General features: G+C 43.8%; 1 protein-coding gene across 1 annotated transcript; it reads left to right on the top strand.

Moving 5' to 3' along the window:
* Positions 1-3,432: 3,432 nt before the first annotated feature.
* On the top strand, positions 3,433-9,151 carry abcb6a (ATP binding cassette subfamily B member 6 (LAN blood group) a). Its single transcript, XM_084004809.1, has 20 exons — positions 3,433-3,717; positions 4,103-4,627; positions 5,463-5,603; positions 5,690-5,879; positions 5,974-6,066; positions 6,152-6,344; positions 6,428-6,549; positions 6,642-6,751; positions 6,837-6,902; positions 7,028-7,153; positions 7,260-7,336; positions 7,418-7,481; positions 7,560-7,645; positions 7,735-7,792; positions 7,878-7,982; positions 8,078-8,252; positions 8,336-8,448; positions 8,535-8,629; positions 8,721-8,789; positions 8,862-9,151. Exons 2-20 carry the CDS (start codon positions 4,112-4,114, stop codon positions 9,013-9,015), a joined length of 2,553 nt encoding a protein of 850 aa, XP_083860935.1. The 5' UTR covers positions 3,433-3,717; positions 4,103-4,111; the 3' UTR covers positions 9,016-9,151.
* The last annotated feature ends 6,088 nt before the right edge of the window (positions 9,152-15,239 follow it).

Raw genomic sequence — 15,239 nt, 5'->3', positions numbered from 1 at the left:
TGTGTGTGTGTGTGTGTGGTTTGGCTCCCATGCGTCCTCTCACCCGGCCGTCTCCTTTACCTTAAGTTGTTATGGAAACAAGCAGGAGCTGCATTAGCATGGGATACAGGTCAAACTATAGTATCTCTCTCTCTCTCCCTCCCTCTCTCTCTCTCTCTCCCTCCCTCTCTCTCTCCCCCTCTCTCTCTCTCTCCCTCTCTCTCTCTCTTGGCACCTTGCCAAGAAGGAGAAGTGTTTCTGTACTCGGGCTCTTTTCATTGAGTGGATTGCCTCCCAGATTTATATAGAGGCGAAAATATAAAAGGTTTTTTTTGCAAATTATGCGCATACAAATGCACTTTGGCTCTGCCTCCCCTCGTATTTCTCCAGCCATTTGTGTCCAAAATGTGATTTTTTTATGATTTTGGTTGTAGATGTTTGCAGGGAGAATGTGAGCGTGGCCTCGTGTTGACTGTCAGAACTGCTGCCATTCAAAAAAACGCCTCTCATAACTCATGAATATTAACGCTCTGCCTGCGTAGGAACGGTGTGTACATGAGTGTGTGTTTCTGGCCGAAGAGCACCAGGTCTTCATCAGCGAGGAGGTGCTGCCCATACACACACACACACACACACACACACACACACACGTAGCCATGATGGATGGCCTTCCCGTCTCCGTGATGCACAGAAGAGTTCTCCGTCACCCTCCAGCCCCGAGGAAAGCGATGCTCTTTTAAAACTGACACTCCGCTCCGTGACAGCGTCCCGCTATCAGAGCTGCTCATGCAGGAAGGTGCCTCCTCCTCCTCCTCCTCCTCCTCCTCCTCCACCTCCTCCACCTCCACATCCTCCTCCTGTGCTCCTGCGACAGCTTCACCCACACACTGACGCACCGGGGCATCAATCGGGTTTCTGCGTTATCTTGTACAAACACACACTCCCTCTCTGTCTCTCTACCACCCTCTCTCACTCACGTCTCCATGTAGAGGACTAGTGTGGCCAGTTCAGCCCCTTTACTAGTGAACTGGTCTCAGAGGGCTGCCGGGTCGGACTAGAAGGTGACCCCAGGTGCTGAGAAGCCCGGGTTGCCCCTTTAAAGGCTTTGAGTTCCATTCATCAAGCATTTAATCAGATAATAGGAGCCTCTCCCATCCTCTCTCATCCCCTCACAGGAAAAGCTGTTAGTCGCTGAACTCCAGAACGGTAGGTGGTCCAATGACTCCATGATGAAACCGGGAGAAAGCCTGGTGAACGGAGAATTCCCCCGCAGACCGCCATCAGCATGTGGGTCGGAGGGAGACTCCGGACCAGATGTCTGGACCGAGAACTTGGCGCGCGTTTCTACTTCCAGGTCCATGTGATCTGGAGCGTGGGTTAACTGGCAGATCAGTCTCTGTGCAGATGATGAATGCAAGCTGGGGGGGGAGAGAGTCGCTGCCTTGCTCAACAGCACGGCAGCAAAGACAGTCCATATAAAAAGCTACATCACACGCAGGCTGCCTGATGGCTGTTAAAGGGGGCAAAGGTCGTCCACTAGTAAGAACTGTATTCACCGATCAGCATCCAGAGGTTTATTGATCCTTCGTACTAATGAGAGTGGACGTTCCCAACACCACCAGTACTAAATCACGGGATTAGTTTGGCACACACATACGTTTCCCCCCGCCGTTACCATCCGAATGTGTCTTCAAGCGGACAAAGAGGCATAAATGAGAAAGAGAGAAAAGGTGGGACTGAATACGAGGCTCACCTAAAGGATTTATGGGGCTCCAGCTGAGTCCGTGTGCCGAGGTGGAGACGCCCACAAAAGGGGAGCGAGATGAGGGTTGTGATGGGCAGGCCATCACATCCTCCGGGAGACAAAAGAGCTGAAGCCGACGGACAGAAGGTCCATTTCCACTCGGCACAAAAGAGCCGGGGAGATGAAGCAGATTAGCAGCTCTTTATGCCCATTGTGAAGCCTCCAATGATCAGATTTACCCCCTTTTCCAATCCCAGCCTGTGTCGTATGTGTGAGTGGAAGCTCACAAGCTCTTGTCTGTTTCTCTGCACCAGGATACGCTTCCCTTTTTTTTTTTGTATTTCTTCTTTCACATGCAGGTATATATACACATACACTTTTCCCTGCAGTCTTTTATTCATCCTCTCAGGACGCGACAGATGGCTTTTGAGTCACTTCCTGTCTTTGTACTAAACCCTGCATTTACAGTTTGATGGGAACGCTCTTAACTTAAACCCTCTCATCACTGAAAGACGACATTCTTCTCGTGTTCCTTTGAAAACGACTCTCTTCAGCGGAAGACGCACACTTGTATCTATAAGCATTAATCACTCATTCAGTTATTATGATGGTACATAAAAGCCATGATATCATATCACTATTTATTACTATGTTTCACCTCCAGGGGATTTTTGCTCGCCACCTGTGTGTCATGTGTCATGGAGGTTTCTAAATATTGTTCATACAAGGAGTTGTATACAGTGGTTTCCTCTGATAACTTAGTATTTTGTGCCATCTACTGGTCATTGTGTAACACTGCAAGCTTTCATTTCCCCTCATTTATTTCATGCAATCCTTTAAAGTTGTATGATATTAGAGCGTTGTATACCAGAGCAGATGTTTGGGGAATGGTTTGATTAAATTAAATGTGTAAATATTAAAATTAAATGACAGTATTTTATGATCATTAATCATTAAGCCCGCCCCCTTCATAAATAAAGGATAAATTAATACAATTTATTTTTGCACTACTTACATTAATTATTCCAGGCCCCTTTTTTGAGTATTTTAATTTGAGGTTACCTTACAGTCATTTCAGAGGGAAACACTGTACTTTTTACTCCAATACATTTATCTGATAATATTTACATGTTGCTCTTCAGATTAAAAATGTAATCCAATACATATGAAGCAAAACTTGCAGTAGTAAGTAGTAGTAGGGCATAAAGTAGTAATATATATATATATATTTGAGTAGTAATATATTTAAGTAGTAATATATAAATAAAATATACTATATATATATATATTGTATATTTGATATATATATAATATATAATTTAATATATATTATATATATATATATATATATATATATATATATATATATTATTTATTATATATATATTATATATATATATATATATAGACGGCAGGTGCGTTTTCATCCGCTAGGGGTCGCAAATTGTCTGACGGCAGGTCCGTTTTCATCCACTGGAGGACGCTAATCGTCAGGTACATAGACGGCATGTACTTTTTCATCCGCTAGGGGTCGCAAATTGCCTGACGCCAGGTCAGTTTTCATCATCTCGGGGTAGCAAATTGTCTGACGGCAGGTCCGTTTTCATCCACTGGAGGGCGCTAATTGTCAGGCCCATAGACTTACATACAAACAGGCGATGCAGTCGAAGAAGAGTCAAACCCCGTTACGTCAGGCGTCGATTGCCGAGTCATGGATGGGTGTTGTTTAGCATACACGCAACGAGGACGAGGTCCGCGACAGCATGACTAAACACTATCCATATGACAGCGGTGAAAGACGTTTCACTTCCACTCTGAGCCGTCCGTCACGTTATGAACTGTCGTTGATGTTAAAGCTGCGTAAAGCCGGCTAAGCTAGCTAACGGCTAATAACAAACAGCGGACTTGCTAGCTCCCCGCGTGTAACCTCTGTTGCTGATAAGTGGAGGGTCGTTGAGGTGACTAAAGTTGACGGCAACCGCCTGGCAAATACGGTAATGTTGCGCCTCACTAACTGTTTGTGTTTTACGTGTGTATGTGTGCTAATAAGTAGTGTATTCCTGCTCGTTGTCCCTGTAGCTTCTCTGACGCAGGAGTTTGCATACCAACAGTTTATACCTCTGTGTGGCGGTGCGTTAATTTAAAGCCAGCAACTACTATACTGAGATAGTGAACCATGACTCAGCGAATAAAGATGCCACTACAAGTTCACAGCATAATATAGCGGAGCTTTAAAGCAGTGTGTAGAGACTAGTTTGGACCCAACAACAGTACATATGTTTCATTTTGAGGACATTTTATTTTATATGTTGCATTTACATGCTTTATTTAGGATCGTACTGTATCTGTAATCATTTGTCTCTCATTTGTCCCTCCCAGACTGCAGCCATGGTGTTTGTGCAGAGTTACTGTGAAGCCAATTCCTCCATCTCTCGCACCTGGGTGGATGAAGGCATCTCCCCGTGCTTCTACTTCACACTAGTCCCCACCATCCAGCTCACCATCGCCTTCTTCCTCGGCACCATCCACTGCATTTTCTACCAGAAGTATGGCACGGCCATGGAGCCCAAGTTCATCCCACGCTCTCGCCTCTACGGTTTCCAGCAGGCCCTCTCCGTCCTTCTGCTTGTCCAGTTTCTGGGTGGCGTGGTGTGGCGGGCCGCCGACGGAGGAGAGCTCCCAGGCTACGTGGTGTTATACGGCTGCTTCTCTGCACTGGCCTGGGCTTGGGCTATCGCCCTGCTCAGGGTGGAGAGACGCAGAGCCCTGCTGATGGACCGGTCCAGGGGCCACAGCGCGGCCCTGCTGCTGTTCTGGGCCGGGGCTTTCTCAGCTGAGACCTTGGCCTTCGTCTCCTGGTACAGTCCTCACTGGTGGTGGGGCCTGGAGAACCTTCCACAGCAGGTGAGGAGGGATCAAATGTCTTTCACCATCATTTCTGAAAAATAAAATGCCAGAAACATGACTAAATTTCATCAAAATATTGCATTCAGGTCATATGCACTGTCATATTTATGCCATTTATCACCATTCTTATCTATTCAGGTTTATCTCTCAAATGCTTAAGGATAAAATGGATTATCATTTCCGTTTAAGAATGTTGATAACGTGCGTTTAGCAATCTAATGGGTCAAAGGTTAGTTTTTTATTATTATTATAGAATATAGATAAGTGCCTCATTAGAAACACACCCACCACTTTGGCTCAAGTGGTTCATCCTGTCTTGACACTAATGTTAGGGAGGGCAACACAAGCGCTGAGTCATTGTTGAATCTGACTTTCAGATCGAGGAAGCTGTTACCCAATCAGATCGTGAGATAAAAACCCTGCCCCTCCCCCTTTAGATAATTAACTGGCTGGTTGTGTGGTTGAAGCATGACTTGACATTTGTGTTCTATTGTATTATTTTATCTGTCCTTAAATTTAAATTATGTTTTGTAAAATGCAGTACCGTAAACTGTTTCCTAAACGTTTTAGCGAGCCTGTAATAATTAATGTAAGTAGTGCAAAAATATGTTTTTTTTTATGTATCCTTTTATGAAGGGATACTTAATGATTTCTGATCATTTGAATAAGGATTATTTGATTGTTTTTCTCTTTAATTAGGATGTCCACTAAAACATGTGGGTCTTATCTATGAGGCAATAACAAATATTTGTTTTTAACAAAATATAAAGTATGTTTAACTGCGACATTATACCCATATTGATCGTTTTTTAATTTCCGATGAACCCCTCAGGTGCAGTTTGCCTTGTGGCTGACGCGCTACATTAGCACTGGGCTGCTCTTCTTCATCGGTCTCAAAGCGCCAGGGTTGCCCCGGAAACCGTACATGCTGTTGATAAACGAGGACGAACGGGACGTAGAGAACAGCACACAGGTGACACTCCCACTAGGCAACACTAGACCTCCGTTCTGCCGTTTTCCACCATGCAGCGATGTGTTCAACACGTGTTTCCGTCTCAGAGTCTTCTGGGAAGAGCGGAAGAGAACCAGAGTACCTGGCAGGGGTTCAGGAAGAAAGTCCGCATGCTCGTCCCCTACATGTGGCCCCGGGGCAACATCTTACTCCAGCTGCTGGTCCTCTTCTGTCTGCTGCTGCTGGGAGTCGAGAGAGTCATTAACGTCTTTGTGCCCATTTACTACAAGAATATTGGTCAGTGTCACGTCCTTTTCCCTCACGTCTTAAATTGAATGGTTTCTGCAATGACGTGAGCTGAGTCCCTTGAATGTCTTTGTCTCTCTCTCAGTGAACGAACTGACTGATGGTAGCAGCTGGAACACCCTGGCTACGACAGTGTGTATTTATGTGTTTCTCAAGTTCATGCAGGGCGGCGGCGCAGGTAAGGACCAAGACCGACAAATCCCCTACAAGTCACTCCGCAGCTTGATTGACTTGTTATCATCATGAGCTTCTCCTCTTCCCAGGTGTCTCAGGGTTTGTCAGCAACCTGCGCTCTTTCCTGTGGATCCGGGTGCAGCAGTTCACCAACCGCGTGGTGCAAGTGCGCCTGTTCGGTCACTTGCACTCCCTCTCCCTGCGCTGGCATCTGGGCCGCAAGACGGGCGACGTGCTGAGGAGCATCGACCGCGGCACCTCCTCCATTAACAGCCTGCTCAGGTGACACGGACGCGCAGGCTTCTCCTGAAATTGCGGTTACAATTTGAGTGTGAAAGTGAACTCAACCGTTTGTTTTCCCACAGCTACATCGTGTTCAGCATCATCCCAACGATTGCTGATATCGTCATATCCATCATCTACTTCATCACTTATTTCAATGCCTGGTTTGGCCTCATCATCTTCGTATGCATGGCCCTGTACCTCAGTAAGTAGTAAATTCTGTTAGCTTTAATATTTAACAATGTGACTCAACCAGTTGAATGTTCTTTGAGAGGTGTCTGATTATATGTCCTCCAGCTCTGACCATCATCATCACTGAATGGAGAACGCAGTACAGACGAGACATGAATCTGCAGGACAACAACGCCAAGTCCAAGGCCGTCGACTCCTTGTTGAACTTCGAGACGGTACGTCAAACATTTCAGCTCATTAACGAGTTTGAATCATTCCAAGATGTCCGACTGTCATCTTTTTATTTTGTCTATTCGACAGGTGAAGTACTACAATGCGGAGAACTATGAGGTCCGGCGTTTCGAGGATACCATCTTGAAATATCAGGTAAGTCAGAGAAGTTTCTGCTTGCAGGGTTGCCATCGGCGCCCAGATGCTGTGTGGAAACCAGCAAGTCGTCCAACAGCGGATTGTTATTTATAGGAGGTTAAAGACCAGCTCCTCTTGTTTAGGTGTCAGAGTGGAAGACCCAAGCGTCGCTGGCCTTACTCAACCAAACGCAGAACCTCATCATCGGGTCGGGCCTGCTGGCCGGCTCCCTGCTCTGTGCCTACTTTGTGACCGAAGGAAAGTTTAAGGTACTCGTCACATCGACGTGCCTTTAATAATGCTGAGTGTCACCTTTCATGATGTCATTAGTAACTCATTATGTGTTTTACTGTGGGGGGGAATCTCTTCTCTTAGGTTGGAGATTTTGTTCTTTTTGGGACTTACATCATCCAGTTGTACACGCCCCTCAACTGGTTTGGAACCTACTACAGGTAAGAACCGGCAGAAACGGCTTCAAATGCCTTGTGACTGTAGCACACCTGCTTATTAATGTTCTGCTTTCTTTACCGCAGGATGATACAGAACTCCTTCATCGACATGGAAAGCATGTTCACACTTTTCGAAGAAGACCAAGAGGTACCTTTTTGAAACTGGCTGATGCTTCTTCTGTGATTCCACTTTTAGCACTAAACTCGTGGATTTGTTGTCGCGCAGGTGAAAGATGAAGTAAATGCTGGGAGTCTGGTGTACAACCTGGGGAAAGTGGAGTTTGAGAACGTGTACTTCAGCTACACAGAAGGGTGGGTTCACGTTTGGTTTCGATAGCGTTCTGTAAACGAGTTGGAGTTTATTTTACAAGAGGTTCCTCCATCCCCTCACTGTTTTACAGCAAGGAGATTCTCAGGGATGTTTCCTTCACTGTGCTACCAGGACAGACTGTTGCTCTGGTGAGGATCCACTCACTCATCCAGTTAAAGCGCCTCTGTGTTCTGTGAGGACAGTACACTTGTAATTTCCTCTGAATCCCCCCAGGTGGGCCAGTCCGGCTCTGGGAAGAGCACCATCATGCGACTCCTCTTCCGTTTCTATGACGTTCAGGGAGGCTGCATCAGCATCGATGGGCAGGATATATCAAAAGTAACGTTTGGCATTTATACACGGAAACATAACCACAAGTATATGCTGGAGGTGGACACAATAACATGAATACATGTAAAAATGTCTTTGCTCAGGTGAAGCAGACGTCTCTGAGAGCCCATATTGGCGTAGTTCCCCAGGACACTGTGCTGTTCAACGACACCATCCGGGATAACATCCGCTACGGCCGCATCACCGCTAGTGACCAGGAGGTGGAGGAGGCCGCTGCCGCTGCTGATATACATGATAAGATCATGACCTTCCCTGAAGGTGACTTGTAGTTTCCCCCTCCGCTTCAGCTAGAGTAACCTGAGGGATGTGAAGCCCTGTGAATGTAACGTTGTTTCTGGCAGGTTACGATACGCAGGTGGGTGAAAGAGGTCTGAAGCTGAGTGGAGGAGAGAAGCAGAGGGTGGCTATCGCCAGGACTATCCTCAAAGCACCGCAGATCATCCTGCTGGATGAGGTGAGACGAGCAGACTCCGGTCATTTCTTGATCAACATTGAATGGCTGAAGTTATTCCGGTTGTAACAGATGATGTTGCTTTGCAGGCCACGTCTGCTCTGGACACACAGACGGAACGCAACATCCAGGCCTCGCTGGCTAAAGTCTGTGCCAACCGAACAACCGTTGTTGTGGCTCACAGGTAAGACATGCATGTGCCGTCGAGTCTTTCTACTTCCTTTTGTTTCAACGGTTTCATCTCAAGAGTCGTGTGATCTCATTCTTTACATAAGGTTGTCCACCATAGTCGGCGCCGACCAGATCCTGGTTATCAGTGACGGCCGGGTTGCCGAGCGAGGACGGTAAGTGTCGCCTGTTGTTCAGAAATCCAGACCGGCAAATCCACTTTATGACTCCCGCTCTCTCCATCCAAGACACGAGGAGCTGCTCATCAAGGGAGGCTTGTACGCCAACATGTGGATGCAGCAGGTCCTCGAGTCGGACTCCTCGTCGGACACGGAGGTCAAAGACCGTAAGTCTGAGAAGCTGCAGCCTCCGTCCACGTCTTCAGGCCACCACAGCAACTGAATGTTTTTTTCTTTTTAAAGAGAGCACTACTTTTTTTATATGAATATATATATATATTTCAAACTGAATGTGCGATTGGTGGGTCATGGAGAAAAGGGAAGGCACCCAAAGACATTTGTAAGATATTAGTTGTAATTAAAACCAAGTTTAACAAAAACACCAAGATGCTGCCACGTCATAAAAACCTTCTTTTTTCAAGTTCAAACTTTCATTACGGAGCTAAAATATGAAAAGCAGTGCATGCTGTCCATGTGTTGAACATGATTTTTTAAATGTTATTTTTATTCAACATGTACTTTTGTTACTTTATGCCGTCCAGTTAAAACACAAGCATTTTCTTACAACTCTAGTCTATGAGCTGACATATTTAAAGATACGAAAGGGGATTTGCAAGAAGTAAAAAAACACTCCCATCACAGCCGTAACACTGCATCCTGTTGCACTGAGGGACTAATGGACTGCTAAATGATTTGATATGGATGACGATGGATTGTTACTATTCAAGCTGTCAGGGATTTGATTCAGCTTTGTTTAGTTTTTATGTTTTTGTAGCCAATTTCTGAGCTCTGCTGTTTTTTCCGTTATAAGTGATATTTTAAAAAGTGTCTTTTTACATGTGCAAGCAGGGTGTGTTGCTTGTCTGATCATTGTGTCGTCTAAATTGGCATAGATCAATAAATACACCAAACATGAAGTTAAAAATTGGCGTGAATTATTAAAAACTGCTTTAGACAGGCTGATTTCTAAAACGGCTTAAACACAAACGTGCCATGAAAACGATCAACTTATCCTCACTGTTCTGAATACGAATGTGCAATCATTTGTTTTATAGCTGCTTCACAAAAAGGTATTGTTCATGGAAACTACATTTTGTAAATATTGTGTTGTGTCTTGTACTGAAATGAGTTACTTTTCCATGTGTCCTGAGGGGGAAATCCAAACATTACATGTATTTTCCATTTAATTGATGTGACTCCCAAAATAAAATTCAAGTACAGTGTCAAATGGTTTGCGTGTCATATTGATAGATAGATGAATATCTGTATATTGCAGCTTCTACGTGGCTCAGAAGCTGGGATGTCAGATCAGCCACTTCGTCATTTTGAGAAGGAAAAGTGTTTAAATTGGATTCTTATTCTCATGTGTGTCCCAATCAATTCAACTTAATGTTATTCACATTGTCGTGTAATGTGTCCAGAGTATGTATGGCATCCTCTATCCCCCCAGACCCTCGTCTTGGATAAGGAGGACCAGAGGTATCCCTCTTCAGGGATGGACAGACGTACAGTAGGACAGACAGGATTCACACTTGGTGCTATAGTTTGCTGCCATCTAGTGGCAGTTATATTCAAGGACCACTGATTGTGCATTTGTCATTTACACAAATATTTACTGATTATTTAATACACACTGTAAATAATAAGTATTTTTTTTTTATTTCTGAACTGTGTTCTCCAGTGTCTTTAAATGTACCTCACTAAACTTAAAGACATTGAATAATCAACATTACTTTACTTGTCTTTTATGTCCTGTTGTTGCATCCATTGCAGGCCTGCTGTGTATGTTTTACATTATTGATTCTCTGTAATTATCCCAGAAAAAAACAATGTATTGGTAGGATTGTGAAGGTATTAATCTGCTACTGAAGGCTCAGTTTCAGTTCTATGAACAGTGTCTGCCACGGCGCTGTCTGTGGTCCTGAAACAACATCTAAACCACAGTCACGTCATCATGCGGTTGTTTTTACTGTTTCTACAGACACGTCATGCTGAAACGCAGCCATAGACAAATACATGGATGTATGTGGACGGCCAGATGAGGCTGGTTCCCAGCCGGTAAGGTTCCTTTAACTACTGTGTCCACGTATTATTACAAGATATTAATAATTCAAAGTGATGGAAACACAGTTTAAATAGTTCAAAGTGGTAAGATCTAAAACCTTTTATCCATTAATGTAGCTATCTATTAAGTGTTTAAAACATTCAGTAGTGGCAGTAAGACCTAACTATTGACAGTACAAATGTGGGAAATAAATGAAGTGTCTTTTATTTAGTGATAGCGTTATTTATTATGGACATACAGTGGGAGTCTATGAGGGTTTTGTGAGTTTATTTGGCTATATAAAGGTTGTGAACCAGTGATTTAAGGCTACCCATTTCTTTTGAGGCGTGTCCAAATCAAACCATGTCACTAATCTTTCTGACTCACCATCGAGTGTGAATAATTCAAATCATAAGTCCTAACTAACACAGACAATACGTTTGTCTTTGCAGCATCATTTCACATGAAAGATGATGGGGAAACACCCAAACAACTGAATCGCTCACCCAGTTTGTCTCCTTCAACCTGAGCAGAGGTCTAATCATCCAGAATATCATCCAGAAGAACTGAAACACTTGTGTGGGTGTTCAGAGAATAAAGGCAAGTCAGCTGCTGGCAAACTGGTTCAGCCTGTTTCAACAAATCTTCAGGTGACTTCATCATTTAGAGTCGGCGAGGCTAGAAAAGTGCTTTAGAAATGCCATTTTTATTAGTTGATAAATCAATATTTCATTTAACTGATACAAACTAGCAAATTTGTGACTTTTGATCTCAGAATATTGCCCAACTCTCTCGGCTCCGTTTTTTTTTTTTTTTTTTTTTTTTCTCGACAGTGGCCCTAATACGCCGTCGTACAAATATGACTTGACCCCCAAAAAAATTCTAACAAAAGGTTTCTCAGTGGATTATAGTAGTATCAGATACTGAAAGTTTACCAAAGTGTGATACTCAGAAAAAGCCCCATATCAAAATGGCCGCCGCCAGGTCCTTAAAATGACTATTACTCCATTGTATTCCTCCTAGACCAGGAATGCTAGTGCCTGATACATGTTTTAACCATTTAATATTCCAATTAGCATTATGTGCATGATAAATAAGTGATTACAAGTACAATTATATATTAAAGTGATTGTTTACAAGCATATTTATTACATTTACATTTAGGTCATTTAGCAGACGGTTTTGTCCAAAGCGACTTACAATAAGTACATTTGTCAAAAAAAAAAAGAAACAAAGAAACCACAACGTATCATTGCCAATAAAGTAAGAGCTAAAAATAGACTGTTAGATCCTCATCTGAGTAAAGTAGTAGTTGTTCAGCAAACATACCTTAAGAACAACAGTGCTATGATCAAAGTGCTATAGGTAAGGGTGTTTGGTCAGGAGTTCGTTCCACCACTGAGGACCAGAACAGAGAAGAGTCTGGACTTTGCTGAGCGACATTTGTTTGATTTCAGCGATGGTGGTACCAGCCGGCCAGCTGAAGTAGAGGAGCGAAGTGCTCGCTTCGGGGCATGAGGTTTGACCAGTGTTTGAAGGTAGACGGGTGCCGTTCCATTGATGGCCCTGAAGGCCAGTGTCATCGTCTTAAATTGGAAGCGTGCTGCAACAGGAAGCCAGTGGAGGTCACGGAGGAGGGGGGTCACATGGGAGAATTTGGGTAGATTGAAGATAAGGCGTGCTGCAGCGTTCTGGATACGCTGCAATGGTTTAATCGCAGAGGCCGGGAGTCCGGCCAGGAGAGAGTTGCAGTAGTCAAGGCAGGAGATGACCAGTGTTTGGACCAGGAGTTGTGTCGCATCCTTTGTGAGGAAGGTCCGAATCCTGCGGATATTGTAGAGGGTAAATCTGCAGGATCGGGCCACAGCAGTGATGTTGGGGGTGCAGGATAGTTGGTCATCGAGGATTACACCCAGGTTCCTCGCAGTTGACGACGGCAATACTTTGATGCCCTCGACAGTGACCGACAGGTCCATGCGAGGGCAGTCTTTCCCTGGGATGAAGAGGAGTTTGGTTTTATTCAGGTTAAGCTTGAGGTGATGTGCAGTTGTCCAGACAGAGATGTCAGCCAGACAGTCCGAGATGCGAGTTGCAATGTGAGTGTCAGAGGTTGGGGGAAAAGAGAGGAACAGCTGGGTGTCATCTGCGTAGCAATGGTAAGAGAATCCATGTGATGTGATTACAGAGCCTAGTGATCTGGTGTATAGTGAGAACAGAAGCGGTCCTAATACTGAGCCTTGAGGGACACCCGTGTCCAGAGAACAGGGTTTGGACATAGAGCCATTCCATGTGACCTGAAAGGTGCAATTTGTCAGGTATGATGTGAACCAGGTAATGTGAAAAATAAGTACAATTTCCCTGAAGTAATTGCATATTTCTCCTTTCTCATATCGTTTTGCCTTGTATTGGTGGTTTCTGTGGTTCATAACCATTCTTTCAATTCCAACAAGAATAAATTAATTAGAACTGTGTGGTACTGTAAAATTAGTCAAAACAGGGCTGCTACGTGAAGGCTCAGTACCGCTAACCCCTTTCATGTCTTTGTGTTTTTTTATATTTTTATATATTTTTCTTGCCCTTTGATATATATATTTACCATTAGTCGTCACACTCTTCATCCCATAGAGGTGGATTATTGTGATTCTCACAATTCTCAAGTTGGTATGGTCCACAAGCAGGCATACATGGTAGTCCATATGCCCTGCAACTGCACCGTTGTGATCGGCAGGCAGTTGTGCAATTGCAGTGGATCATCTGCAGGTCTTCTGGGGCAGCAGTCTTCCTGGTCATAACTGGCAGGAACCGGTTCTCCACCAGTTTCCATCCCCAATCCACTGTGTTCATGTCAGCTTCCTTTCCAATCCACACCATGATCTGGAAGTAAACTCTTTGGCAGTGGTATTTGGTTGAGGACTCAGTTGGAGGCAGACGTTCTTGAGCAACAAATGATTTGGCGGTAACAATTTTCTTGATAAAAAGGTTGTACCACAAAGAGGCAAGTGAATCGTTACTCTTTCCGCCAAACAAAACTGCCATGGCCTTGGTCCCATGGTCCTCTATGACATCCCTTGCTTGATGTTGGACTGGATGGTTGAGTCCCCATTCACAAGTTTCTGGAATGCTGTCTGTTTGCTAACACTAAAAATGCGGTACGTTGTATCACATCCTGTGAAGGCGTGTATAAACAGCAACTGGGAACACAAGTCACTACCCAAGACTTGTTTCATCTCACTATTGTACACTTTATTAGCTTTGGACTTGTCTGAGCAAAAATAGAGGCCTCTGTTGTTCATCCCAGCATTATAGAGGAGAAGAATGAGTAGGTCTGTATCCTCTCCTATCAAGGTTGTTGGCTGATGTTCTGAGGCCTTGACTGCAGCTTTGAAAATGTCCACATCTGCATCAGCTAACGCATTGATAACAGTGCAGCCCTTTTTCTTCAGCTCCACGGTCATAAGATTTATAAGACCTTGTTTTATCAATCGTATTGCACTTCCTTACATTGGTCACATGTTGATCAAAACTGTGTGTGAGTTTGGATCCCCTCAGATTAGTCTGTAGCCTAATCTATTTGTTGTTAGCTCACTAGCAGCTAGCTGTCATTACATTGCACATAATCCACTAGTTAGCATTAGTTTAGTTAGCATTACTAGTTATTACTCTTATTATACATTATTTCTACTCATGTTACTCATGTCACCGACCTATCCAGACTCTCCGATGCCCAATCTTTGGTCTGATGTGTCCTCGCCTTTACATGACCGGCTAAATCGATCTCTACTTCACCCCAAACAAAGATAAAACAGTAATTTACAGTAATTTAAGTATGTGATCATGTCACTGCAATTTAGATTAATCCAATGGATTCATAGACCCAGAAAACATGGGGTAAGATACCAAGATTACTTGATAAGGTCAAATATTGAAGGAGCTAGGCTATTTTAAGGGTTTCCTACACATCCTTGACGCCATCTTGAAAATGACACCTTTATAGTTGTCAAAATTTGGTAAACTTTTAGTATGTTATTAAGGACACCTAATACTACAAAAAAACAGTTGAAAACCTTTTGTTAGAATTATTTTGGGGTTAGGTGGGGTTTTTTTCATATATGCACCCGCCTATAAGGAAGGTTCCTGCTGTTTGACAGAGAGAAACACTGGTCCAGACTAAAAGCACATATTGTTTTTAGGATTATTGTCAGTAACATTTGTAATTGACTATTTCCTCGACTCCTTTTTAAGGTAGAACGAGTTTCAAAAGTAATATTTAAATGGTCACAATTAAAAGATAACTAGAGACCATCTTGTGATGGGATCACACCAGCCATGATGCCAAATCAGCAAGGGGTGTAAAATGTGAATTAAAATGTGAAGTTTTCTGACTGCATCGTCCATGGCTGTGA

The sequence above is a fragment of the Eutrigla gurnardus genome (genome assembly GCF_963514095.1).
Source record: "Eutrigla gurnardus genome assembly, chromosome: 24".
Taxonomy (NCBI): domain Eukaryota; kingdom Metazoa; phylum Chordata; class Actinopteri; order Perciformes; family Triglidae; genus Eutrigla; species Eutrigla gurnardus.
Note: the sequence above shows the minus strand (reverse complement) of the source record. Positions and strands in the feature narration are given on the sequence as shown.

Bases quoted from the DNA above. Each gene is read 5' to 3' on its own strand.
- abcb6a (XM_084004809.1), top strand. From the start codon at position 4,112: ATGGTGTTTGTGCAGAGTTACTGTGAAGCCAATTCCTCCATCTCTCGC. The intron at 5,880-5,973 runs GTCAGTGTCACG...TCTCTCTCTCAG, and splicing joins CATTTACTACAAGAATATTG to TGAACGAACTGACTGATGGT. The intron at 8,630-8,720 runs GTAAGACATGCA...TCTTTACATAAG, and splicing joins ACCGTTGTTGTGGCTCACAG to GTTGTCCACCATAGTCGGCG.